This window comes from Musca domestica, unplaced genomic scaffold (genome assembly GCF_030504385.1).
Source record: "Musca domestica strain aabys unplaced genomic scaffold, Musca_domestica.polishedcontigs.V.1.1 7, whole genome shotgun sequence".
In the NCBI taxonomy this organism is placed as follows: domain Eukaryota; kingdom Metazoa; phylum Arthropoda; class Insecta; order Diptera; family Muscidae; genus Musca; species Musca domestica.
Window position 1 is genome coordinate 5,331,699 of NW_026712383.1, and position 26,270 is coordinate 5,357,968.

The window sequence follows — 26,270 nt, forward strand, 5'->3', positions numbered from 1 at the left end:
TATTGAATATTTTTTATAATTGAATTTATATCACGAAATCAATCATGATTTGACATTTCATGATGCCAAGCCGCTTATGTATCATCACCTCCACATATGAGATTTTCATTCAATTGGACTTGTGAAATCCTAATAAATTAACTCTACATATACTTATATTTTGAGATGATCTTAATCAACAATCCGCCATCTTTGATTTATTAACTTTTTTATGATAATTTTCAAAACAGATTGTGTGAAAATTAAAAGATGCCTTTTTTATTATCATCTTATAATCTGTATTTTAGGGTATTACCATGGTACATAGAAATACAGAACTGAGGCTACAACCGCTTCCTGTCAGAATTATTCAAAATTATATGCAGCAAGTTGTTTTCATTTATTTGAAAATTTTCCTAATTTTTAAAATGAGTTAAATGGCGCGAAATATTAATGAAAGCCAGGATTTTCTTTTAAATACATGATCTAAACTGTTCAATCATGGTAGAATCAAGAAGAATCATTTTTTTCAAATTATTTTTTAATCTATTATATACACTCAAGGTAAATTACAGAAAATTCAGAGATGGATATTATTATTATAAAATGACTTTACCTTCTTAAATTAACCATGTGTTCATTGTTTTTGAAAATATTTTGTTTTAATTTTTTTCAGAACAATTGCTCTGTTCCAGAAACTGCAAGAAGTTTTAAGGTGAGAATACATTAAACACTTTTTTGACTAGCTTAAGTCATCGGCTGGCTTCTTCGTAAAGGAACAAAGGGGTTTAAGGTTGACTTAGATCGATTTTAGTCCATTATTTATACTTGTTACCGTACGAGTTTTTGTTCTTTTCCAAAGAAGCCAGCCGACGACAAAAATTAGCAAAAATTAGCGGAAGTCGGGAGCACTAAGAAAAAAATGTCATCAGCTGGTAGCTCTAGTTTCGAATGTTAAATGTTGGAAGATAGTGGATCGGTCATATGATGGTAGAAGAATATAGGTAGATGCATGGTACAATAAAAAGGTAAGGTAGAGCTACCAGCTGATTACATGTTTTTCTAGGTATGCGAGACTTCTGCCAATTTTGTGTATGTATTTATTGTTTTGAAAAATAAAAATAAAATATTTTCAAAATCAATGATTGGAAGAAACTTAAATTGCGTGCGCGCGCATTAATGATAGATACCAGATTTGCAATGGAATTGAAAGATTGAACATTTAGGATCACATTTTTGAGAGAACATCCAGGCATTTTTTGACTCATTTAAAAATGAACAAAAAAATCAAACAACTTGTTGAATGTAATTTTGAATAATTCTGAAAGGAAGCGGACATAGCCTCAGGGCTGTATTTCTTTAGTTTTACGTAGCTGTTCTACCTCTTTATTGTACCATGGGTAGATGTATCAACGCTTAGGAACATTGATATGTCAAAAACTTTAATTTTTCATTCAAAAATTTCAATTGCAAAATTTCTTTGACAGTTCATTGTCCCAGCAGCTGTGTCGATGAGTCTACGTGTATTCTTCTACTATGCCACATATACACTGGGCAGATTGTATTCATAATTTTTGGTTGTTTTTGAAAACTAATGCATGAACTGAATTGTGTTCTATTTTCTAAACTCTATGTTAAGATAAATGAATAAATTCTGTAAATTCTATATAAAATTTTTGTTTTTATTTTTATAAAATGCCAGAAATGTTTGTGACAGAAATAATCGAATATGCATTTATGTGGCAGTAAAATACATCTCTGATTCACGACAATTTGTTTTACGTAAACGCCAGGTAAACGTAGTAAGTGGTAGTTTTTCGTTCTGCTTACAACCTGTTTGATGGTAACCTTGGTAGTAACCATGGTAGAAGAATATAGGTGGACGCATCGACACAGCTGCTGGGACTGGACTGGACTGTCAAACCAATTTCGGAATTAAAAATGTTGAATGAAAAATTATTTAAATTTGTAAAAATTGTTGAATTACACGAATATAATAACCTCCGAATGACGTCGTATAAGAAAACATATTAAAATCTACTTATATTTGAAAAAAAAATTTTTTTTTGACATATCAATGTCCCCAGCGTTGATGCATCTACCTGTATTCTTCTGCCATGGTAGTAACGTACTTTTAAATATTTTTTTCATTCCGGAACCTGCAAAAAATGACTATTATAGAGGAACAATTATTTTTCGCAGTAACTTTTTTTACACTCTTGCCGTTCTGGAACAGAGAATATACGTACTCCTGATTTTCATTTCGCAATTATTGATCAGTTATAGAACTTCAAGAATGTAAGATTTTGCTGCAATTTTTATCTCTCAGTGTGAATTTGGACACCTTTGTAACTTGATTTTCGAAAGAAACCTAGAGACATTTCATTAATTTTTAAAACAACCTTTTGTTTTGTTTTTTTTTTTTTGTTCGTTGAAAGTCTACAATTTTCCTTTTTTCTTTCCAAATCTATTGTACCTTTTATTTATTATATAATATAAACAAACGCATTGTATATTTAATTAATATTTTTTTTTATTCTTAAATGTTCTTAAGCACATTTAAAGCATACATAAACGTTCATATATATATATAGTTGACAATAATATTAGACGAATGTTTTAAACCTAGTTGCTATATTAGCACAAAGTATACATTTATAATGTATCACTATTCCGTTTTGTTGTTGTTTGTAAGGAATCAATTTGCGTCAAGTTTCATAAACTTTGTTTCCACCTTAGTCGGGATACAAATAGTCTTGTAATATATTTTGAAAAGCAATTTTTATTTTGCCACGATCACGACCGTTTAATTTTTGTATATCGGGCAAAAGACTCATTAAGAACATGGCATCGGGATCAGTTTTGCAATCGCACAATTCCGGTGTGCTGGCTGTAGGGGCAGCAATAGCCAGGGGATTATTAAGACCATTTGAAAACTGATGTCCACCACTCGTTGCGGCACTGCTACCATTCGTAGCTAGACTAGGTTGGGAATTTAAATTGGAGATCTCGTAACGTGCAGAATGGTGATGATTGTGATGTGCATGGGGCATTGTTGGCGTAGAATAGGGAACATGATGATGTTGTTGTGCTGAAGAACGTGTTGTTGTTATTGCACTTGAATTGCTCACAGGTTCAACATCTGTATTCGATAGAGATGTAGAGTTATTGGAGCCCGAACTATTTGAATTATTATTGCTGCGACCAGAAGAAGAATTGTGACTTTGTGTTGTTGTTGTAGTGCTGACTACATCCAAAGGTTTGGTAAATGTGGGTCTAACAAATGAGACGTTATTTATGGATGGTGGTGTGCCGAAGGCTTGCGAACTCGATATGCTATCCTGAGATCTAGCTCTTTTATTGCGGAACTCCTCATAATAGGGACGTGATTGAAGTCTTTGCAAGTTTTGTAGGCGTTGATGATGTTGTGGAGTCTGGCGTTTCTCTGTCTGATAATCAAAGTTTCTCATATCCGCTTCCCCATCAGCCTCGTGCAAATCATCTTCGTCTCCTGGACGTTCTACATTATCGTACTCATCGTTATTGTCTTCACATTCAGACTTTATATCATTTGCCAAAGTTGAGTGGGCAAATTGCGAGGAGTTGGGATGTTCTTCATCAATCATATCATCCAATTCGGAGGGATTATTTTCGGGATCATCGAAATATTCCAAATAGTTGTCCAGTTGTGGTTGGGAGGGTGATGAAGCTGCAGTGTTATTCGTTGGACCCAAAGAACTGGCGGCTGCAGCAGCAGCCACAGCTCTTTCCCTCTGCAAGCGATTGGATAGCGAACTTATTTGTACCAGAGCATCCTGCACTTGGGAATCCAAAGATTTTGATTGTTGATGTTTCCTATAAAACGAGATATAAAAACACAAATATTTTTAGTTTAATCGTTCTGCAATAAAAGCCAACACTCACTTCCTTAAATAGGGATGCAGGAAGAACATACGATCAAAATATGTCCAGCATGGTGGCACTTTCTCTTCCAAATAGTTTGTATATTCACGCCGAAAAGATATGCGCAGATTTGTCCACTTGGCTAAACTGGCACCAGCTGTTGGATAAGAAGACCATAAATATTTTATAACTCTTTAGAACGAATATACCCTAGCGCTACTTACGATTCTTCTCAAGTTTTAGATCTACTTCACGCCAAAAGTTTTCGACATAGGGACGACAGAAATAGTACTTATGACGTGGGTTATAAATAGCTTCATTTCGTTGCACTAAATCTATTAATGCAAAAACTTCCTCAGTTAGCCAACGAGTTGAAGTGCATTGATTGTTATTGCCTGCTGATGTTGATGAGCTGGGCGGCAGCGAAGATCCCGCCAGTGATCCATAATAATCACCGGACATTTTAAGTGGATTTCATTTTCGTCCACTAGATAGTCGATGATTTGCTTTCTTATTGGAAATGTAGGTTTATAACAAAGTTAATTGTTGCAATTTCGCGAGCGAGACCTATTTTATTGCAAAAAATAAACATAAAAGTTAGGGATGTGAAAATCGAGTTTGTGTCAGTCGTTATGTTAAACGGCTTTTGGTTTTTAGATCCCTAATTCAAGTGATATAATGCTGTGTTCAGACGAGAGAATTGTCTTTATTGAAAAGCAAATTGAAACAAATTGTCTTAAATCGGAGTTGTTTACTACGAAAAACATACTAATTCGAATATTTTACTCAAAGTCTGAATTTTCCAGTGAATATTTCGAAATTACTAACAAATATAAATTAAAAAAAAAAATATTATTGGAAAACTAAAGAACAAGATAAACGAATGAATGAGGAAAGGGAAAATAACCAAAAATCATGGTAGAAGAATATAGGTAGTCGCATCGACACAACTGCTGGGACAATAAACTGTCAAACCAATTTTGGAATCGAAATTTTTGAATGAAAAATTATTTAAATTTGTAAAAATTGTTTAAAAATTCATACCTTAACAACCTCTGATAGGCGTCGTATCAGAAAATATATAAAAATCTACTTATTTTTGACAGAAGATTTTTAAAACTTTGTCAATGTTCTCAAGCGTTGATGCTTCTACCTGTATTCTTCTACCATGCCAAAAATATAAGCTTTTAGTCGATACCATGGTAGAAGAATATAGGTAGACGCGTCGACACAGCTGCTGGGACAATGAACTGTGAAACCAATTTTGGAATTGAAAATGTTGAATGAAAAAATATATAAATTTGCAAAAATTTTTGAAAAAAAACGTGAGTTATAATAGCCTCCTTCTGACGTAGTATAAGAAAACATATACAAATCTACTTATATTTTAAAAAACATTTCAATTTTTTGACATATCAATGCTCCCAAGCATTGATGCATCTACCTGCATTCTTTGGTTTTTGCAATTGTCAGTACGCCTGCGTCACAAAGAAAAAATTCGGTATTTTCCCGAAATGGTTAAAAAAATATTGCAAAACTAGTAGAATTTTGAAGGTTCTGGAACTGATAAATATTTGACACCGCATCGAAAAATTAAGAAATACTAACGATTAACTCTCAATACGGACATCTGAAATAAATGAAATGTTTTCTTAAGCATTTCATGGAACAAATAAGATTTGATCATTCCATATTCCATATTTTTTTTAAAATTTTATGCGCTTTAAAGTCAATGTTGATGATTTCATATCCTCTATTTCTAAGACACTTTCTCAGTGCTGATGGTTGTTGGGTTTTCCTCGAACATCATTCTGTTTTAAATCTTCACAATATCTGTCAAATATTACAAATAGTACGGGGTATACCTTAACATTTCCTTGGATAAAAGCTTGCTTGCAGGGTGACACAGGCACACCAAATTCCAAATTCTGTTGTCATTTTAAGTCCGTCATATTCTAAGAATAACCCAATGTGCTCTAGCGATGAATGGCATTACTATGCGTGTAAACAAACTTTGGCGCTCAAAATGCCGTCAGTCAACAGGGCCAGATGTCAAACTATTTCGAATTTGGCGTGTGTTTTGATGCACAGCTAGTTTTCGCGATATTCATTCTTAATCAGTTACTTGTAAAAAGATCCTTGAAGGATACAGATTAAGTCGAGTTGTTATTGTTAAATTGTTGAGCAAATTTTGTTGATTTTGTTTGGTGTTCCTTTTCTGCGAAAACATGGATATTGCCGATGCTAATGTTGGTCAGTTGCGCGTTAAAGATGAAGTGGGAATAAGATGTCAGAAACTATTCCAAGATTTCCTGGAAGAGTGAGTTCAAAAGTCATAGTTAATACATAAGATTTTATCACGAACAATTTATGTTCCAGATTCAAAGAAGATGGAGAAATTAAGTATGTCAAGCCTGCTGGAGATTTGGAGTCGCCCGATCGCTGTACTCTGGAAGTAAGTTTTGATGATGTTGAAAAATACAATCAAAACTTGGCCACGACTATTATTGAGGAGTACTATAGGTAAGATAATAGAGTATAGGGCTTTATTTAAAAAGGTATTTAAATATTTTTGTTTCCCTTGCAGAATCTATCCCTATCTGTGTAAATCTGTATCGAATTTTGTAAAGGATCGCATTGGGTTAAAAACTGAAAAGGAATGTTATGTCTCCTTCACCGAAGTTCCTACACGCCATAAGGTGCGTGACATGACCACCTCCAAAATCGGAACATTAATTCGTATTTCTGGCCAAGTAGTGCGTACACATCCTGTACATCCCGAACTGGTTTTCGGCACCTTTATGTGTTTGGATTGTCAAACTGAAATTCGCAATGTGGAACAACAATTCAAGTTCACCAATCCGACAATTTGTCGCAATCCAGTTTGTTCGAATCGTCGTCGCTTCATGTTGGATGTGGAAAAATCTCTGTTTGTTGATTTTCAAAAGATTCGTATACAAGAAACTCAATCTGAATTACCGCGTGGTTGTATACCACGTTCAGTGGAAATTATATTACGTTCCGAGTTAGTGGAAACCGTGCAGGCTGGTGATCGTTATGATTTTACGGGTACATTAATTGTGGTGCCTGATGTTGGAGTGTTAAATATGCCTGGCGCCAAGGCGGATCAAGGATCGCGTCACAAGGCGGGAGAAAGACCCGATGGTCTTACCGGATTAAAGGCTCTGGGTATGCGTGAACTTAACTATCGCATGGCCTTCTTGGCTTGCAGTGTACAGGCAACAAATGTGCGTTTTGGTGGTACCGATCTGCCCATGTCTGAGGTAACGGCAGAAGATATGAAGAAACAAATGACCGATGCCGAGTGGAATAAAGTCTATGAAATGTCCAAGGATCGCAATTTGTACAACAACCTCATATCGAGTTTGTTCCCCTCAATCTACGGCAATGATGAAGTAAAACGTGGTATTTTACTGCAGCTTTTTGGAGGTGTGGGCAAGACCACACATGAAAGTAAGTAAAGAACTATTTTCATAAAAATGATTGGTCTGTAATGCATCTTCTCCGTTTTAGAAACAACATTGCGTGGTGACATCAATGTCTGCATTGTGGGTGATCCCAGTACAGCCAAATCACAATTCCTGAAACAGGTGGCCGATTTCTCTCCCCGTGCTGTCTACACTTCGGGTAAAGCTTCATCAGCTGCTGGTCTCACAGCCGCTGTGGTAAGAGATGAGGAAAGTTTCGATTTTGTCATAGAAGCCGGTGCCCTTATGTTGGCTGACAATGGTATTTGCTGCATTGATGAATTCGACAAGATGGATCCCCGTGATCAGGTAGCCATTCACGAAGCCATGGAACAGCAAACCATTTCATTGGCCAAGGCTGGTGTACGGGCTACCCTTAATGCCCGTACTTCAATATTGGCTGCTGCCAATCCTATCAATGGCCGTTATGATCGTTCCAAAAGTCTACAGCAAAACATTCAGCTATCTGCTCCAATTATGTCCAGATTCGATTTGTTCTTTATTTTGGTTGATGAGTGCAACGAGGTGGTGGATTACGCCATTGCTCGAAAAATTGTCGACCTTCACTCGAATATTGAGGACAATGTAGAAAGAGCTTATACCAGGGAAGAGGTGTTGCGTTACATTACTTTTGCCCGTCAATTCAAACCAATCATTAGCAAAGAGGCTGGTGCCTTACTGGTGGAGAACTATGGCCATTTGAGACAACGTGATACTGGTACAGCTGGTCGCAGTACTTGGCGTATAACAGTACGTCAGCTGGAATCGATGATACGTCTAAGTGAGGCCATGGCCAAATTGGAGTGTATGAATGAAGTACAAGAACGTCATGTAAAGGAAGCGTTCCGTTTGCTTAATAAGTCGATTATTCGTGTGGAGCAACCAGACATCCACTTGGATGATGATGACGTTGATGAGGCCTTTACCGGAGATGTTGATATGGAGCAAAATGGTGGCAATGGTAACCATGTCAATGAGGAGCCCGACACTGCCGATCCCGAGGCAGATGGAAATGGCACTGCCGCCGTCCAAAAGAAAAAACTTACACTTTCCTTTGAAGACTACAAGAATTTGTCTACCATGTTGGTTTTACATATGCGCAACGAAGAAGCCCGCTGTGAAGTGGAGGGTACTGATTCCGGCATGAAACGCAGCGATGTGGTTACATGGTATTTGGAACAAGTTGCCGATCAAATTGAGTCTGAAGATGAATTGATTTCCCGTAAAAATCTTATAGAAAAGGTTATCGATCGTCTCATCTATCACGATCAGGTTATAATACCACTTAAGACTACCGAATTAAAACAGGCCGGTAAAAGTCCCAAACGCCCAGACGAAGATGAGGATGAAGATGATCCCCTCTTGGTGGTACATCCAAATTATATTATAGAGTAAAATTGCAATTGTTAAGATATCATTTTTTAAAGAAAACTCCACTTCATCAAAAATATTTTCCAAAATTTGACATCCTAGTTCGTAAGAGTTAAGTTGTAGTCTGTAAGCAATGCCAAATTCTTTTATACACAACACCGATTTGCAAAATAAAAACCACTTTCCTTTTTGTTAAAAAAACGTACATTATTGGAATTTAAAGGGGTTTTGAGGGATTCAAGGAACTAACTAAGGATTTAAAAAAAATAAGAGGAAATGGTGTTGGATCCATTTGGAAAATCGTTTAAGCTTTAGCTTAAAAATATAGGTAATGTAATTTAAAATGAATTTATTTTTAAAGATTTCATTTTTCTCTGTTAAGAAAAAGCTTAGAATTACAGTTTGATACAGAAAAAATAGAATCCCAATAATGATACTTATGAAGACCTTGATACCTACTATAAGCAAATATAATTAGATAGTCTGGCCAAAAAATGGAAGTAATTAGAGCAGATACATACTTTCACAAATGTTGGTTGATTATTGCATATTGGGTATCTAGTTTTTCTTTGGAAATGCATTTAAGGGTAGAGGATAAACATTCTTGAAAACAGTCGAATAACTTCAAGAATGAATGAGGCAGGCGAGAAATGTAATATAATATTAAAAAAAACTTACTGTTGTTATCGAAGGACTTTTTTAATAAGTCGTCGAGTAGAACTTTGTTCGTTACAGGCATGATAACTCCTAATTCCTACATAGTTGATGTCATTTTAGTAAAACACAAATAATATCTTTGATACCTGATCTCAGGAGTCTTTGGAATAGCTCTTGTGTATAACTCGCCTCAATAAACATGTGGCAAAACTAAAAAGGCATAGTATGCCCCATCAAGCATTAAGGTCGGGGCTGAGTTTACTTTATTCTTAGATAAGTGTAAATTTTGTTTAGAGATGTGTACACTTCTAGGACAGAAATTAAAAAAATCCTCGAGGCAATCTCTAGAAAAATAGAATATGCAAAGTTCACCAGGAATCGAATCATGCTTTGGTTGTTGTAGCAGCTCGTACCGCTGTTTTCGCTCTGATATTTTCTCTAAGCTGTGTGTGCTTCTGACTTCAAATATAACAAGTAAAATAGTATACGTCGGTTTTGCCGACAGATTTATATTTATAGCCTTGCGTTATGATTTTTCAAAACGTAGATCCTTTATAGGGGAGGTTCCGAAGCAGTTGGCCAATATTGACCAATTCGTACCTGAACTAAGACTGATATAAATATTACAACGTGCCAGATTTGGACTATACTACTATGCTTTATATGAGATATGTCCAAAGTTTTGGAAAATTGTGGAAATATGGGTGAGGTCACAGATATAGCGGACCGAAGTATGAATTCCATTTTCATACTTCATCTAATACAGATAAAAATATTGGGATGTGCAAAATTTGAAGAAATTTTTATATATGGCAAGTTTTAAAGAATCACCGTCTTGTTTCGCAAGTTATGACAGATAAAAGGGTTTCGCAGATGTATATCATCTTCACAACAGATCCTGCCTTAGCAAAAATATTTGGATATGTGAAATTAGAAGGGAGTTGGATGCTTATTTCGCTTTCTTTGAGCATTTTCTTTTTCAAAATCATAACCCCTATGTGGGGGAGATACCAGAAGAAATGGTCCGATCTCTACCATCTTTATAACATATCTTGTGTTGATGGAAATATTGCGTTGTACCAAGTCGGGATGGAATCGGATGATCATTTCCCGTATTATTAGTTTCATGGATACTCAAAATTCTGACCCTTTGTGAGGGAGGTACCAGAAAGAGTGGACCGATACATTCCATTTTCACACCAGACCTTGGGTTAAAAAATATTGTGATGTGTGCAATTCGAAGAAAATCGGACACTTATATCACATTTTATAAGAGTTATATTTATTCAAAATTTTGACCCCATTTTTGCACCTGACCTAGCACTAATGCAAATATTGGGATTTGTAAAGTTGGAGCAAAATCGAATCATTCTTTCTCTTTCTGTGCAGTAAATTATTTTCTTTGAAAATGTAGACAATTTGTGGGGAAGGTACCAGAAGGAGTGGACTGATTTTGCCCATCTACGAACTTGATCTAATTTTGACAAAAATATTACGATGTACCAAGTTTGGATCAAATAAAAATAAGAGTTATTTGAGAGTTGAGAGTTATTGTGCGCACCAGCCAGACAAACAGACGGACGGACATCGCTAGATCGACTCCAAATGTCCTGAAACGGGTTTGGCCCAAAGAGACCTAGGGTCTAACACCGTTATTTCTATGAGACACGGCAGCCGCGGAAGCTCTCATTCTTCTGCTGCAATGGGAGGCGGATGTTCTTTAAGTATGGTGCCCTCTGCATTTTGTTGGCTGTTGACTGCTTTGGCTGCATCAGTGTGAATACTATTTGGTCCTGCTTGCTCTAGAGGTTATCTCTTATATCTCTGTACCTCTCTCTATCTCCAGATCATGAAGGTCTCGCCTTACTTGCCTAGCCGTAGGTTGCCTATTATGTTGCCGATCCGGTAAGACCTTTCCCTCCTCACGTAGATCAAAAACAGTGAAACCTGTGGCTAATGGAGTGGGGGACATTGAATACTTTGGTCTCATCTATATTATATTATTGGTATTAAGGATTTTTAAGTTGGGAGGAATCTATATTCTGTCGCTGTTGGTTACCCGGTTGTCGCCACCTGAAAGAAAATGATAATGGCACGCTAACTTGCCTCAAGTCTCTGTTTGTAGGAGAGAGATGTTGGTGCCATAAACAGGTAATCTCGTTAAAGAACTCGCCTGGTTATGGTATCGAGGCCCATTTTGATTTCTGCCTTTATTACCTCATAAACATTACATTTCTCTGACTGACTCTAGTGGTTGTTTTGAGGCTTTATCTGAATTTGATTATATGTTTTAATGATAAACACAATGTTCCCATAGTATGTATATGATATAAGGCCCCAAAATTGGATAACAGTGTTCCTGACTGCCTGACTATGTAAAGATGAACAGGCAAAAACGATTTAAAACCTACTACTCAGATGTTCCACGTTATCCAACAAGAGACATGGGCTATTTGGCAGGTGAGAGATAAAAACTGTAACATTAATTTCAGACATTGATCTGGCTATGTAGAACACAATGCTTACTATATTCCTCTTTAAAACTCCTTTCTTCTCTTTCTTGCTTCTATATCTAGCCTATCACCAACAAGTATATTCTTCCTACGATAAACACAATGAACCAATGGCCTCCGAGTGAAGCAGCTGCCGACTACCGTATAGTTGCGCATCAATAAACCAAATTATTTGCATTCTTTTGCCCAAGAGATTACAAAATTGAGGAAACCCGCCGAAAACTACATAAAATGGGCAGAAGGATATCTGAAGGGAATACAAGGATGACAACGTAGAAAGTTGATACTTTCGTTACCTTCCTTTGTGTATACGACTCATTTACCCATATTGTTCAGGCTCCTTGTCTTTTAATTCTCAAAAAAGCACTAACATATTTTACCGAAATATGGACCATTTCCCATCGATATCATGCCTTCCTGATATCAACACACATAGCTTTTTATTTTGTAAAGATTTTATTTTTGTTGCTTATAAAATATGAAATGGTTGAATTCTTCCACTTTTTTTTTCCAAATTCCATGTCATAGGATTTAGAAAAAACAAGCAGAAAAAATCCAAATATTGTGTAAAAAAAGTGCAGTGGAACTGAAAAAATATTACTTATATTTAACATACATATATAGAAAATATAATATGGACTTCATCGTTTTTGAAAACCGTACTTCTTTCTTTTTTTTATAACATAACAATTTAGATGGAAACTGACTGTGACGACATCACCAAGCCACTTAATTTGTAAAAAAGGTGCAAATATGCTTGTGAGAAGAAAATCTGTGGTACATATCACTCTTCTTAAATGCTTAACTCTCGTCATCTTCGATTTTAGGCGCCAAATAGTAACGTATATGGCCCAAATCTTGTATGCGATATTCAACCACCAATGGTACATCGGCCGACATGGACAACTGTACTTGTCCCGACAAGGGACTGGCCTTGGTGAAGGCATTTAGGTAACGACAGGCAAATGTTAGGGTGACAGGCTCTTGCATTTCAATAACAACAGCTTCATCTTCTTTGTCCACGCTTGAGGTTTGTGCCAACTTGACATTGGCCGAACCAACATCACCAAATGCCGAGAATTTTACACCTTCCTTGGTACAGCAAATAACCATCGATTCACTGAATTGTGCCAAATCTCGGCAAATACGTGCAAATTCCATTGAAGGCATACGAACAACACAGGAGTAATCTGTTTCGGGAATGCCCAAATGTTCTTGGTCGAGATTCATTAGCTTCATTTCATAGTCGGAGACTTTTTCATGATTGGGCGATTCAAACATAAAGGTAACTGTATCGGCATTATCCTGGGCTTTGATGGTCACTGTATCGTCGTTGTTGGCGCACTTCAAAATCTTTGCCATGCTGCTCAGATTCATGCCCATTGAAATGTTGCGATCACAACGGAATTTGTCAAAGCCATCCGAACGCAATGTAAGGGAAACCAAGGAAACGTGGGAGTTGTCCATAGCTTGGAGCTGTAAGGGAAATGATTAAAAATTGAGTACACTTTATCATTTATCAAATGCAAATTATCTCTTCTTACCTGTATTCCCGAATCACTGCAATCGAAGGTTCCCTCATTTAGCAAATCTTTGATGGCATCCAAGATTTTCTTGAGAATGGTAGCGCTGATTAAACGGGCTTCAAACATCTTGTTTCTTTTTTATTTACACAGTAAACACTCAAGAACTTCTTCAAATTACTTTTTTGTTTTCTCTTCACAAACACACGATGCTTCTTTGAACCGCTCCTTTCGGCTTTATTTCTTAAAATGTGCTGCTGCCTTGACGTGTATTGCAGAAATTTGCCTTTGTGAAAATTACAACACGCAAATTGTTGACAGCAGACGCCCGGTATTTTGGCGCGAAGTGTCAAACTAAAATTTCGCAATTTCTTTCTTTAGCGAGCGACCTCTGGTGTCAAATAGTTGGTTGTGTTTAAATGTCATTAATTTTGGTGGTTTCTTATATTGTAACGCAAACTAACTGCTAGAATTCTAGGTGTGTAAATAGTGCTAAGCAGATTGTTGTTTGTTAAAACATGTTATCGTGGAAACTCTACAACACAACACATGGTAGAAGAATATTGGTAGACGCATCGACACAGCTGCTGGGACAATGAACTGCCAAACCAATTTTGGAATTGAAAATGTTAAATGAAAAATTATTTAAATTTGCAAAAATTGTTGAAAAACGCGGATTATAATAACCTCCGAATGACGTGGTATAAGAAAATATATAAAAATCTACTTATATTTGAAAAAAACATTTACAATTTGTTTACATATCAATGCTTCCAAGCGTGGATGCACCTATTCTATTCTTCTGCAATAATCACAACACAAGAATCAAATTTTTTATTAGTTTTTCATTTGTACCGCATCATAAATAGCTTAAATTGTTAGCTATACTAGCGTTTACCCATGGTGTAACAGTAGATGTAGCATGCATGGTAGAAGAATATAGGTAGATGCATCAACGCTTGCGAACATTGATATGTCATTATTTTAAAATTGTTTTGTCAAAAATAAGTACATTTTTATATATTTTGGTATACGATGCAAATCGGAGGTTGTAACAATATGCATTTCTCAACAATTTTTACAAATTTTAATAATTTTTCATTCAACATTTTCAATTCCAAAATCGTTTTGACAGTTCATTGTCCCAGCAGCTGTGTCGAAGCGACTACCTGTATTCTTCTACCATGGTAGCATGATAGAAGAATATAGGTAGACGCATCGACACAGCTGCTGGGACAATGAACTGTCAAAACAATTTTGAAATTGAAAATGTTGTATAAAAAATTATTTAAATTTGTAAAAATTGTTGAAAAACGGGAATTATAATAAAATAATGAAAAAACATTTACATTTTTTTGACATATCAATGCTCCCAAGCGTTGATGCATCTACCTCTATTCTTCTGCCATGAGATGTATTCTAGAGGCTAAATGAAATATAGCAACCCTTTTCCGTCATTTTTGTCATTGTCATTTTTAATGGGAATTGGCAATTTAAATCCACTGGGTTTTCTCAATCGCGTAAACTGTAAACGCAATTATACCTTGGTAGAATTATTAGAAGGCATGTTAGAAGGTATAAGCAAAATCACAACAAATGCAATTCAATAACAACCACATAGAACATTGTTATTATGTAATGCTAGCGTAAAGCTGGAAATACATAAAGAGCATATATGGCTGGCTTTAGTCATCGGCTGGCTTCTTCGTAGATGAACAAAGGAGTTTTAGGTTGATTTAGTTCGATTTTGGCCCTAAGCTCCTTTGTTCATTTCAGAAGAAACCAGCCAAATATGCTCTTTATGTATTTCCAGCTTAAGATATATTTGTCCAACAATGTAAAGTAAAGAAAATAAGTTCAGTAAATTAGTTTATTTTCCAAAAATTACATTTTTGGAATTAAGGGGCAAGTACATAACAAGCTTGAAGTCATGGCTAGGCATATTAATGTCAAATTATAATGGAAAACGACGGCAGGATTTTAGTGCGGCTCTGTAATCCCTTTATGAAATGTCACAAAATATGCCTAGCCATGACTTCAAGCTTCTTATGTACTTAGCCCTTTAGAACTATATAATTTTACATGTAGAACCTATATATTTTATTCAACTTTCGAGCTATTTGACTTATTTTGAAAATGAGAAAATATATCAAATAATCGAGAACAACTTGTTGCATCTAATTTACAATAATTCTGTAGTTTTATGTGTGTATATTTTACCATGCCATGGGCGTAAATAAATGTGAGAGTATATGAAAGGCTTTTTTGGCTGGCTTAAGGCTGGAAATACATAAAGCGCATATTTGGCTGGCTTAAGTCATCGGCTGGCTTCTTCGTAGATGAACAAAGGAGTTTTAGGTTGACCTAGTTCGATTTTGGCCCTAGGCTCCTTTGTTCATTTCCGAAGAAGCCAGCCGATGACTTAAGCCAGCCAAATAAGCGCTTTATGTATTCCCAGCTTAAGTCATCGGCTGCCTTCTTCGTAAAATACCAAAGGAGTTTTAGGTTGACTTAGATCGAATGTGGTCGATTATTTATACTTGCTCACCCTACGAGTATTTGTTCTTTGTGGAAATACCATGGTAGAAGAATATAGGTAGACGCGTCGACACAGCTGCTGGGACAATGAACTGTCAAACCAATTTTGGAATTGAAAATGTTGAATGAAAAATTATTTAAATTTGAAAAAATTGTTGAAAAACGCGAATTATAATAGCCTCCGAATGACGTAGTATAAGAAAACATATAAAAATCTACTTATATTTGATTAAAACATTTAAAATTTTTTGACATATCAATGCTCCCAAGCGTTGATGCATCTACCTGGATTCTTCTGCCATGGGAAATACATAAAGCGCATATTTGGCTGGCTTAAGTCATCGGCTGGCTTCTTCGTAGATGAACAAAGGAGTTTTAGGTTGACTTAGTTCGATTTTGGCCCTAGGCTCCTTTGTTCATTTCCGAAGAAGCCAGCCGATGACTTAAGCCAGTCAGATATGCGCTTTATGTATTCCCACCTTTAGTCAATAAAAATTCTCTTTATGTACCTGCATCTTGAGGCTTTATTTTTCATTGGACACATTATTGCAAACCCAAATTGCAAGCCAAGTTGTTTTTTTTTAAATACATTTGCAAAAAAGGATATCCTACCGTGGTACAATTAAATCAAGGTTACTTGCATGGTACAATGATATCAAGGTAGGGCTATGATACCATATGATTTCAATTTTTTTATTTTGGCTTAATATGTCATCTTTATTTGTTTATGTATATGTTTTCTTTTCAATAACAAAAAATTGTTCAGAGAATATTCAAATTTGGATGTTTTCAAAATATTTATTTCAACGTATGCATCGACAAAATCTCGAGTTTTTGTAGCGAAATAATCCTTTAGAGATATATAGTACATGATTTTGAAAAGAAGTGTTGACCTTTCATTCAGTTATGGCGGTTTTCAATTATTTATTCAAAATAAATGCAACCAGTTGTTTGATTTTTTATTGTTTTGATACTAATTTTGACATTGCAAGCCAAACAGGTAGACCTCTATATTTGCAATTTTTTCAAAGTTGACCTACCTTCTCTTCATTGTACCATGGTTACTTGAATTTTAATAATAATAAACATCTAGTAGTTTTCTGTAACTTATTTTAAAACACGCTGAGTATACACAATGGATTTGTAAATACGCATTTTGACAATGAGATTTTGTCAAAAAATTTTGAAAAATTGCTATCACATGATTGCATGACGTTACCCACTCAATTTTACCAAATATCCTACCTTTCAGCCTTTAACTGGTTTAAAGGTGAGAATACCAAAAAAAAAAACGCTTTTTTGACTGGTTTAAGTCATTGGCTGGCTTCTTCGTAAAAGAACAAAGGTGCGCAGGGCCAAAATCGAACTAAGTCAACCTAAATCTCCTTTATTCCTCTACGAAGAAGCCAGCCGATGACTTAAGCCAGTTTAAAAGGCTTTTATGTACTTGCACCTTAAAGGTAGGAATACATAAAGCGCTTATTTGGCTGACTTAATGTATTCCCACCTTAAGGCTTCAAGACTTATTTATACTGAACATGTTTTAATCATGGTACAATAAAATCAAGGTAGGGCTATAATACCATACGATTTTAATTTTTTTAATTTCTTGGCTTAATATGTCAACTTTATTTGTTTATGTAGTGTTTTCTTTCCAATAACAATTTTTTTTTTCAGAAAATATTCAGATTCGAGTCTTTTCAAAATGTTTATTTTAACGTATGCATCGACAAAATCTGCAGTTTTTGTAGCGAAATAAACCTTTAGAGATATCTACAGGGTTGCCCATATTCGACGGACCTTTGGGCCCATTCCAATCGACGAGGTTTTTCGCAGGCAACATTCTTTGCGTCAATTGAATTTTGTACGGGAATAAATGCAAATCAATGCGAATAATTCGTTGTAAAGTGGACCGAGCCATGCCCAATTGCTGAGAACGGCGTTTTTGGGAGGTTCTTGGGGACCTCTCAACACTGGCTCGTAAGGCAGCGATATTCTCGGCCGATCGCCTTGGTCGACTTTTATATGGCCTCTTCGGATTAGAAAGAGCCTTACCAGTCGAAAATTTTTCGTACCTATAAACGCTTAATGGTGTTCTTAGAAGGCGCACTTCTCACATTTTTTAATGTTTTAAAAGCACCTTGAGTTTTCACAATTGACTTCTTCTGTTAAATGTAAATTTCAGAGCGCTCGCGTGGCGTGTGTTGGTTCATGGTAAAAATCTGCTTGCACTGACGCTTCAAACGCGGTATGTCATTAAGCGATGTGACATCTCTGTCAAAAGTTATGGCGTTGCCAGAACATGATTTAAACCACATGAACATGATTTAAAAAAAAAAAAATTGACCTTTCATTCAATTTTCGCGGTTTTCAATTATTAATTTAAAATAAATGCCACAAGTTGTTTGATTTATTATTGTTTTGATACTAAATCTGACATTACAAGCCAAACAGGTAGACCTCTATACTTGCAATTTTTTCAAAGTTAGCCTACCGTTTCTTCATTGTACCATGGTTTTAATAAAACGATATAATACCATGGTACAATGAAGACAAGGTAGGCTAGATTTTGAAAAAATTGCAAGTATAGAGGTCTACCTGTTTGATTTGTAATGTCAGAATTAATATCAAAACAATCGAAAAACCTAACAACTTGATTTTGAATAAATAGATTGAAATCGCAAAAACTGAATGAAAGGTCCAAAATTTCTTTTCAAAATAATGTTCTATATATCTCCTAAAGTTTTTTGTTACAAAAACTGTACATTTGCATTCATTGTAATAAGCATTTAGAAAACACCCGAATTTGAATATTTTCTGAATATACTTTTTTATTATTGAAAAGAATACACACACATAAACAAATAAAGTTGACCTATTAAGCCAAGAAAATAAAAAAGATTAAAATCATATGGTATCATAGCCCTACCTAGATTTTATTGTACCATGGTACAAATATATTTCATTCACCTTTCGATCTATTCGAATATTGCTGAAAAATGAGAAAAAATATCAAATAAATAAGAACAACTTGTTATATCCTCCACCTTGGAAAGGAGGATATATTAGCTTTTTCATTCCGTTTGTAACATCCCTAAATATTCTTCGTAGACACCATTAAGTATATATATTCATAATCAGCATAAAATTCTAAGTCGATTGAACGATGTCTGTTTCTCTGCCCGTCTGCCTGTTGGAATCACGATACAGCCCACATTATTCGACGTAGAGTGCCAAAATTAGCAGAATGCATTATATCTAGGATGGTTGGTATTGAAAATTAGATATATCCACGTCCACGTTTTGGTATAGTCTTCATATATCGGTACATCTCGGTATTCGGTATTTTGATGATATTTGCCAAAATTTTCTACGAATTTGTCTAAAAATTGGTATTTGTAGTTCATAATGGGTTCTAGCCTAGTGGCAAAAACATTGAATATTTGGTTCCACGTTCCAAATATAACGATACCCATCGATATTCGGTATTTTGATAATCCTAGTCACATCTACCCACATAATTGTTTCCTACTTTGTTTTTTAGAAGATTTGATAGATGACAATCCTTGAACATAAAATTGTATATAGAGGCTCCCGCTTTGTTATGGCCCCATATAACGGTCTCACTCACTTTATGGTTTTTGATAAGTTTAACTGCATGATCCAAACGGTCAAACTGATATAAGATGTTTAAAGCGAAACACGCTTGAATTCAGATACTTAAAAGTTCGGCCGGCAGAACTTAATGTTTTTTTTTACTTTTTTAATAAAACGAGATTGTTATTTAATTTTAAGTTATTTTGAATTTTTCTACTTGGTATTGAGTACCTTATTAATAGAATTAATTGGCCTTGGAGGCTTTAATATTAAGTATGAAATAAATAAATAAAGAAAGAAAGATTGTTCATACCACATACGTTAAACAAATAACGTATCTTCTAAAACTCATAATTTAGAAGACGGTGAAGATTAGTAAACAGATGCAATGCGTTTTAAATTTGTTCGTTCATTTTTCTATACATGAATAATTCCATGGTATTATTATAAGAAGTTTTCGGCGTTTTGAGATATTATTTTTGATCAGTTTCTTAGGCATGAAATACTGAATATTTTAAAATGGCCATAACTCCTTAAATATTGGGTTTTCGGCGTTTTTAGCTATTATTTGTGATCCGTTACTTTAGCATGAATTATTGACTATTTTAAAATGGCAATGGAGAAATATAAATTTCTATATATTTCAAGAGACTAGTCATAAAATGAAAAGGTGTACACAAACAGTGTCCAACCAAAGAAGGATGATAACAGTGAGCACAACGAAGACATTTAAGGCCACCAAGGAATTCGAAGCCATCTAAGATGAAGTCGGCTGATGAAGGTGGAGTTAGCAGTAAGAGAGACTTTGCAGGTATTTATGTGTAATAATATTTGGATTTATACATAGACTAACTGAACCCGGTGCGCTTCGTTACCCCTTTGATTTTATATGCATTCAAAATTTTATATACGAATATTTTGTGGTTAAAAATAAAACAAATTAAATAATTTAAACCAGTAAAGAAAGTCTTAAAGTCGGGCGGGACCGACTTTATGATATCCTACACTTTGCTAATTTAGTAGAGCTGCGCATAACAATTAAAAGTTTTTATGGGAGAATTCAATCATACGCGCCATGATTATAATTATAATATAAATAATAAAGTTCAAAAGACTAAATATGCCGAAGCATTTGTATCATTTAAATTCGGACTTGTATTGCCCATTCGGTGCACAATTAATTTGAAATTGGATAAAGATATATATGGGAGCTATATCCAAATCGGAACCGATCTCGATAAAATTTGGCACAGATATTTCTGAGCTGTATTTGATATATTTTCCTGAATATCGTTGTTATATGACAAATCGGATGAACAGTATATATGGGGGCTATAGTTATATGTGAACCGATCTTCACCAAATTTGATATACTAGCTTCTAGACTCCATTCGGTCGTAAGTGCCATTTCATCCAATTTGGGCAAATATTAGACTTTTGGTGCACAATCAAAGGTAAATCGGACTAAGTTATATATGGGAGCTATATCCAAATCTGAACCGATCTCGATAAAATTTAGCAAATGTATTTCTGAGCTGTATTTGATATATTTCCCCAAATATTGTTGTTACATAGTGCATATTACGGCTGCGGAGGACTAAAAGAACTAATCGAATGAACAATATATATGGGAGCTGTAGCTATATCTGAACCCATTTCGATCAAATTTGGCACACTTATTTTCAGGCCTAATTTAGTTGTATGTGCAAAATTCCATATTATTCGGGATGATATTACACGTTTGGTGCACAATAAAAGCAAATCGGACGAAGATATATATGGGAGCTATATCTAATTTTTTTACTGATTATCTCCAATTTCAATAGGGTTCGTCCTTGGGCCAAACAAATGATTTATGCAAAATTTCATCTGGATCGGGTAATAAATGCGAACTGTACTTTGTTCACAAAAATACATGGACAGACGGATGGACGGACATGCATAAATTGACTCAGAATGTGATTCTATGCAGATCATCAAAAGGAACTATGGGTCTATCTCGTTTCCTTTTGCCTGTTACAAACAAATGCACAAAAACATAATACCCTTACCACTATGTGGTGTAGGGTATAAAAACGTAATTATTGTATTATTTGAATGCGTAAACAAAAAAAATCGGTCAGTGTACCAACGCGTGAACATGCCACGAACAGCTGACCATGAGAAAAGCAGGAACATGTCAAATTTAGATTTTGTCCTTCGGATTTATTAATTTCATAGCAAATGCCAATCGTGCAGGAAACTGCAATCTTTTGAAGTTGAGTGACATTGCTATTCCAATTAAAGAATTCGAGGTAGCATACTTCCCCGTAATAAGCGTATCCTCAATTAAATTGTTATTTAGTTTGTAACTGTTAGCCTAATACCATTGCAAATTCGTTGTGGGTCAATGATTCTTAATAAAATCATATCCCAATCTGAACCGATTTCAATATAATTTGACAAAATTTACTTTTACACCAAATTCCGTCACACCTTCCATATTTAATTGAACTTGGGGGTACATACCGTGTTTGGTGCATCAAATATGTGAAATAGGCCGAGAATATATATAGGAGCTACATTGGAATCGGACATACATATCGTCATTGGTGCATCAGATATGTGAAATCAGCTGAAAATATATATGGGAGCCATATCCATATCCAAATCTGAATCGATGTCAATATAATTTGGTATAACCCCATATAACGGTACCTCCCGATTTTTGGTATTTTGATGATTTTTGCCATATTTGTCTAAAAATTGGTATTTGTAATGTATGATGGGTTCTTGCTCACGTGGTGAAACATTTTATGTATAGGTCCACGTCTTGGTGTAGACACCATACAACGATATCTCCCGATATTCGGTATTTTGATGATTTTGCCACATTTTTTCGCGGATTTATCTAAAAATTGGTATTTGTAGGTCATAACAGGTTTTTAGCTCCGATGGCGAAACATTGAATATTGAGTTCCACGTTTTCCTATAGCTATACCCATCGATATTCGGTGTTTTGATAATCCTAGTCACATTTACCCACATAATTGTTTCTAATTTTGTATTTCAGAAGATTTGATAGATGACAATCCTTGAAGCATAAAATTGCCTATAGAGGTTCCCGTTTTGGTATGGCCCCATATAACGGCCTTCTTTACTTGATGGTTTTTTGATAAATTTAACTGCATTATGCAAACGGTCTTACTTTTATATAAAAAATGTTTCCTTTACTCTAAGGTGGGGAGTACTGAAAGTTCGGCCTGATAGAATATATATATATAGAATATATTATACCCTACAACACTATGTGTTGGGGGTATTATAAGTTTGATTGGGCCAAAAATTATGTAACACCACAAAATATTGGTTTCCCACATAGGAAAGTATATATAGATCTTCCTATCTCGCCGAGCTGAGTCGATCTAGCTATGTATGTCCGTCCGTCCGTCTGTCCATGTTAATTTGTAATCACTCTACAGGTCGCAATTATGGCCCGATCCTTACGAAATTGAAAATGGAGGTGGGGTTATGGTCAGAATAGAACCCTATTGCTTTTGGAGATGATCGTAAAATATTTAGGGGTTGAAATGGACCAAAAACTGAAAATTTTCCTCATTTTGCAGTTGCTCTACAGGCCGCAATTATAAACCAATCAACGCGAAATTTTGTATAGAGTTAGAGTTTAGGGCTGGGCAGAAGCGTACTAATTTGGACGGACATCGGACAATATTTAACGGGTAAAATAACTCTTAACTTTTGTCAATATATTCGAAAATTTCCACGAAACCGCGAATATTTTTAATCCCGGCCACATCACAAATTTATTAGAAGGTCACTACTGACCATTACAGTGATGCTGATAGTCCACATATCGGATATGTACCGAAATAGGAACAATCTATATGTAAATGAAATTGATGTTAGTTATTCCGCTTATAAGTCAAGAGCCGCTGGACGGATTTTTACAATTTTCACTAATTTGGAATGGGTTTTTGCCAGAAAAGTGTAAAATCTTAGAAAATCGCGTAAAAATCTGCCAACAAAAAAGTTAAAATTGTTTGTTAAATTTTTTCAGTTATTGTCATATTTTTTTTATCGCATGCGATATTTTCAATTTGACTTAAAATTTTGAATTGTACGTTTTCAAGAATTTTTTCTACATCCTACACTATATTTTGAGGGTATTATATACATGTTACAATTATCGTCTGATCCTAACAAAATTTGGCATAGGGGTAAGGTTAGGTTCAGAATTAAAGCCTATTGTTTTTGAAGATGTAAATTTGGACAAAAAATTAAAAATTTCCTGATTTTGCAGACGCTATACAGGTCACAATTTAAAACCAATCGACACGGAATTTAGCATGAGGAGAGATTAAGGACAGGGGACATGTCGGGCATTTTGAATAATCATTGCATAATATTTAATTGTAAAATGGACCACAATTTTGATGTGAAATTGTTTTGAATGCCTAACAACACCACGTAGTAAGTAAATATTGGGCAAATGCCCCTGGTAAAATGCCTTAGGGTAACACCTGGGCAGGGCCCTATGAGATTATTTCAAAAATCTTTTAAAATGGATTTGAACATAAGGGGGTTTCTAACTTATTGTAGTGTTGTAGGATATTACATGGTCGGCCCCGCACGGCTATAGCCTTTGCTTACTTGTTTTTTTCTAAATACCTCTTATCATCAATTTTCTTGAAATTATTAAAATAAAGTGCACCATAAACGTACACATTTAAGCCGCCCGGAAGAATGTTCAAAATACTTTGTACATACTTTTGAGCAGGCTGTTTGAAGACTGTTTAAACATATGTTAACTTTCAAAGTTAACATTTTGTCATGCTAAAAATAACGAAAATGTGATAATATTAATTAAACAATCACAATTGAAATCCGAATACTTTGTTGATTTAATGATTGACAGAAATTTCGGCGACATCTGTGTGTCGACAAATGCCTTTAACAAATATTAACACAAAAAACAAAGCTAACAAATACCCACAAACACCCCCACGGACATTCGAATACAATTTATAAATCTGCCATTTCCACAAAACAATAACAAATCTAACAGGGAGCTGGTTATTTAATAGTAACCATATCCGATTTATGTATTTTACTTAGCTAAGCAATTGTTTGGTTATAATCATTTGGTGATTGAGTAAGTCATTTGTTTGAATAACTTTTACAGGCATATCCTCATTCATATCATATCGCATAACCTTTTAAGTGATTTTTAATGTTCGTGGTTTTGTTTTTAATTTTTTTATTTAAAATTGTGAAAAAAAGCAAAAAAAAATCAATAACAATATTCATTGGTTGTGGGCGTCCGCTTCTATTATCCTCAAAAGTTGTTGGTATAGCTCCTTGGCTGTGGGGTAATTTTTATTTATAGATTCAAATTGTATACCAACGAAAGTGATTGAAATGGCTTAATGCGGTCACATGTCGTCATAAACAATGCAATCTAAAGGACGAGGTTCGAATGGGAGGTTTGAGAAGTTAGACTGGGCGTATATTGTTTTGGTTTGGTTTATCGAGATAAAGCCGACTGTTAATGCAATAAAAGAATTAGCAGAGAAAGGGAGATTATCTATGCCTTAAAAACGTCTTAATGATATTATTACCTCTAATATAAAAATATGTTGTTAAAGCATAGTATACACACAATGTTTGAGTCAAATGTAAAGCTACATTTTCTACATTCATGTTACACAGTTTTATTACATACTTTAGGGCGCATTACACAATTTGTTATCTGAAAGGAATCGCTTTATAGTATAACTAATTGAATCGGGTGAGCTTCGATACCCATTTTGCTTTTATATGCATTCAAAATTTTATATATAAAAATTTTGTGTTTTTTAAATAAAAATAATACAAATTCAAGAATTAAAAAAACGTATTTGTTGTAATGCAATCCTCCGGAGCGTAAACAAACAAATCGATAGGTCTACCCTCACGTGAACATTCCACATACAGCTGGCAATGAGAAAAGCAGGAACATGCTAAATTTAGTCCGCATGCACGATGAGTTTGTCTTTGGGATTTATTAATTTTCATAGCAGATGCCAACCGTACAGGAAACGGCAATATTTTTAGATTAAACGGCATCTATTGGAGGGGTTCTCGGTAGCAATACATATCAACTTTCATACAGATCGAGATGAAAAAAATGCAACCAACTTCTGTAATGTACACAACCGTTTTAGTTGCAGATGCAATTTTTTATTATATTCAGAGGCATCTTGGAAACTGAGAGGAGTAAGGACTACGGGAGCCATGTATATACTAGCTGCAGTCGGATAATGGGGGGTTCGGTCCTTCTCAACTCAGTCCATGTCTGCATTACAAAAATATTATTTTAGACTCCCTATTTATTTTTACTAAAATCTAAAAAAAAATGGTCAAAGAAAAATGGTTATAAACAAAATACCCCTTATAGTATATATATGAAATTTAATGTTGTTGTTCGACATATTCAGCAAATATATATGGTCCCTTCGATCTTGTGGGGAACCTCGGCGTCATTACCCTCTCCAACCTATTGTCCTATCTGCCTTCATGTTTTATTTTAGGACCCCTTAATACCATCACAAATTATGGCCCTACCGCACTACAAGAAACGTCAAAAATATGTTTACCAACTCATTCTGAGTGCAATTCAAAATTTGTTTTTAGATCATTATTGTTTATTATAATTATGATCA

General features: G+C 34.9%; 3 protein-coding genes across 3 annotated transcripts; 1 reads left to right on the top strand and 2 right to left on the bottom strand.

The window, feature by feature from the left end:
- Positions 1 to 2,506: 2,506 nt before the first annotated feature.
- On the bottom strand, positions 2,507 to 4,497 carry LOC101896177 (rho GTPase-activating protein gacU). The gene is made up of 3 exons (XM_005184698.4): positions 4,107 to 4,497; positions 3,904 to 4,039; positions 2,507 to 3,834 (listed from the first exon to the last, which is right to left on the bottom strand). The coding sequence occupies exons 1-3, from the start codon at positions 4,342 to 4,344 to the stop codon at positions 2,715 to 2,717; spliced, it is 1,494 nt and encodes a 497-aa protein (XP_005184755.1). The 5' UTR covers positions 4,345 to 4,497; the 3' UTR covers positions 2,507 to 2,714.
- A 1,422-nt stretch (positions 4,498 to 5,919) lies between these two features.
- Positions 5,920 to 8,942, top strand: LOC101896017 (DNA replication licensing factor Mcm6). The gene is made up of 4 exons (XM_005184697.4): positions 5,920 to 6,202; positions 6,262 to 6,405; positions 6,470 to 7,356; positions 7,417 to 8,942. Exons 1-4 carry the CDS (start codon positions 6,111 to 6,113, stop codon positions 8,763 to 8,765), a joined length of 2,472 nt encoding a protein of 823 aa, XP_005184754.1. The 5' UTR covers positions 5,920 to 6,110; the 3' UTR covers positions 8,766 to 8,942.
- A 3,553-nt stretch (positions 8,943 to 12,495) lies between these two features.
- Positions 12,496 to 13,793, bottom strand: LOC101895843 (proliferating cell nuclear antigen). Its single transcript, XM_005184696.4, has 2 exons — positions 13,456 to 13,793; positions 12,496 to 13,387 (listed from the first exon to the last, which is right to left on the bottom strand). The coding sequence occupies exons 1-2, from the start codon at positions 13,561 to 13,563 to the stop codon at positions 12,713 to 12,715; spliced, it is 783 nt and encodes a 260-aa protein (XP_005184753.1). The 5' UTR covers positions 13,564 to 13,793; the 3' UTR covers positions 12,496 to 12,712.
- Positions 13,794 to 26,270: the final 12,477 nt, after the last annotated feature.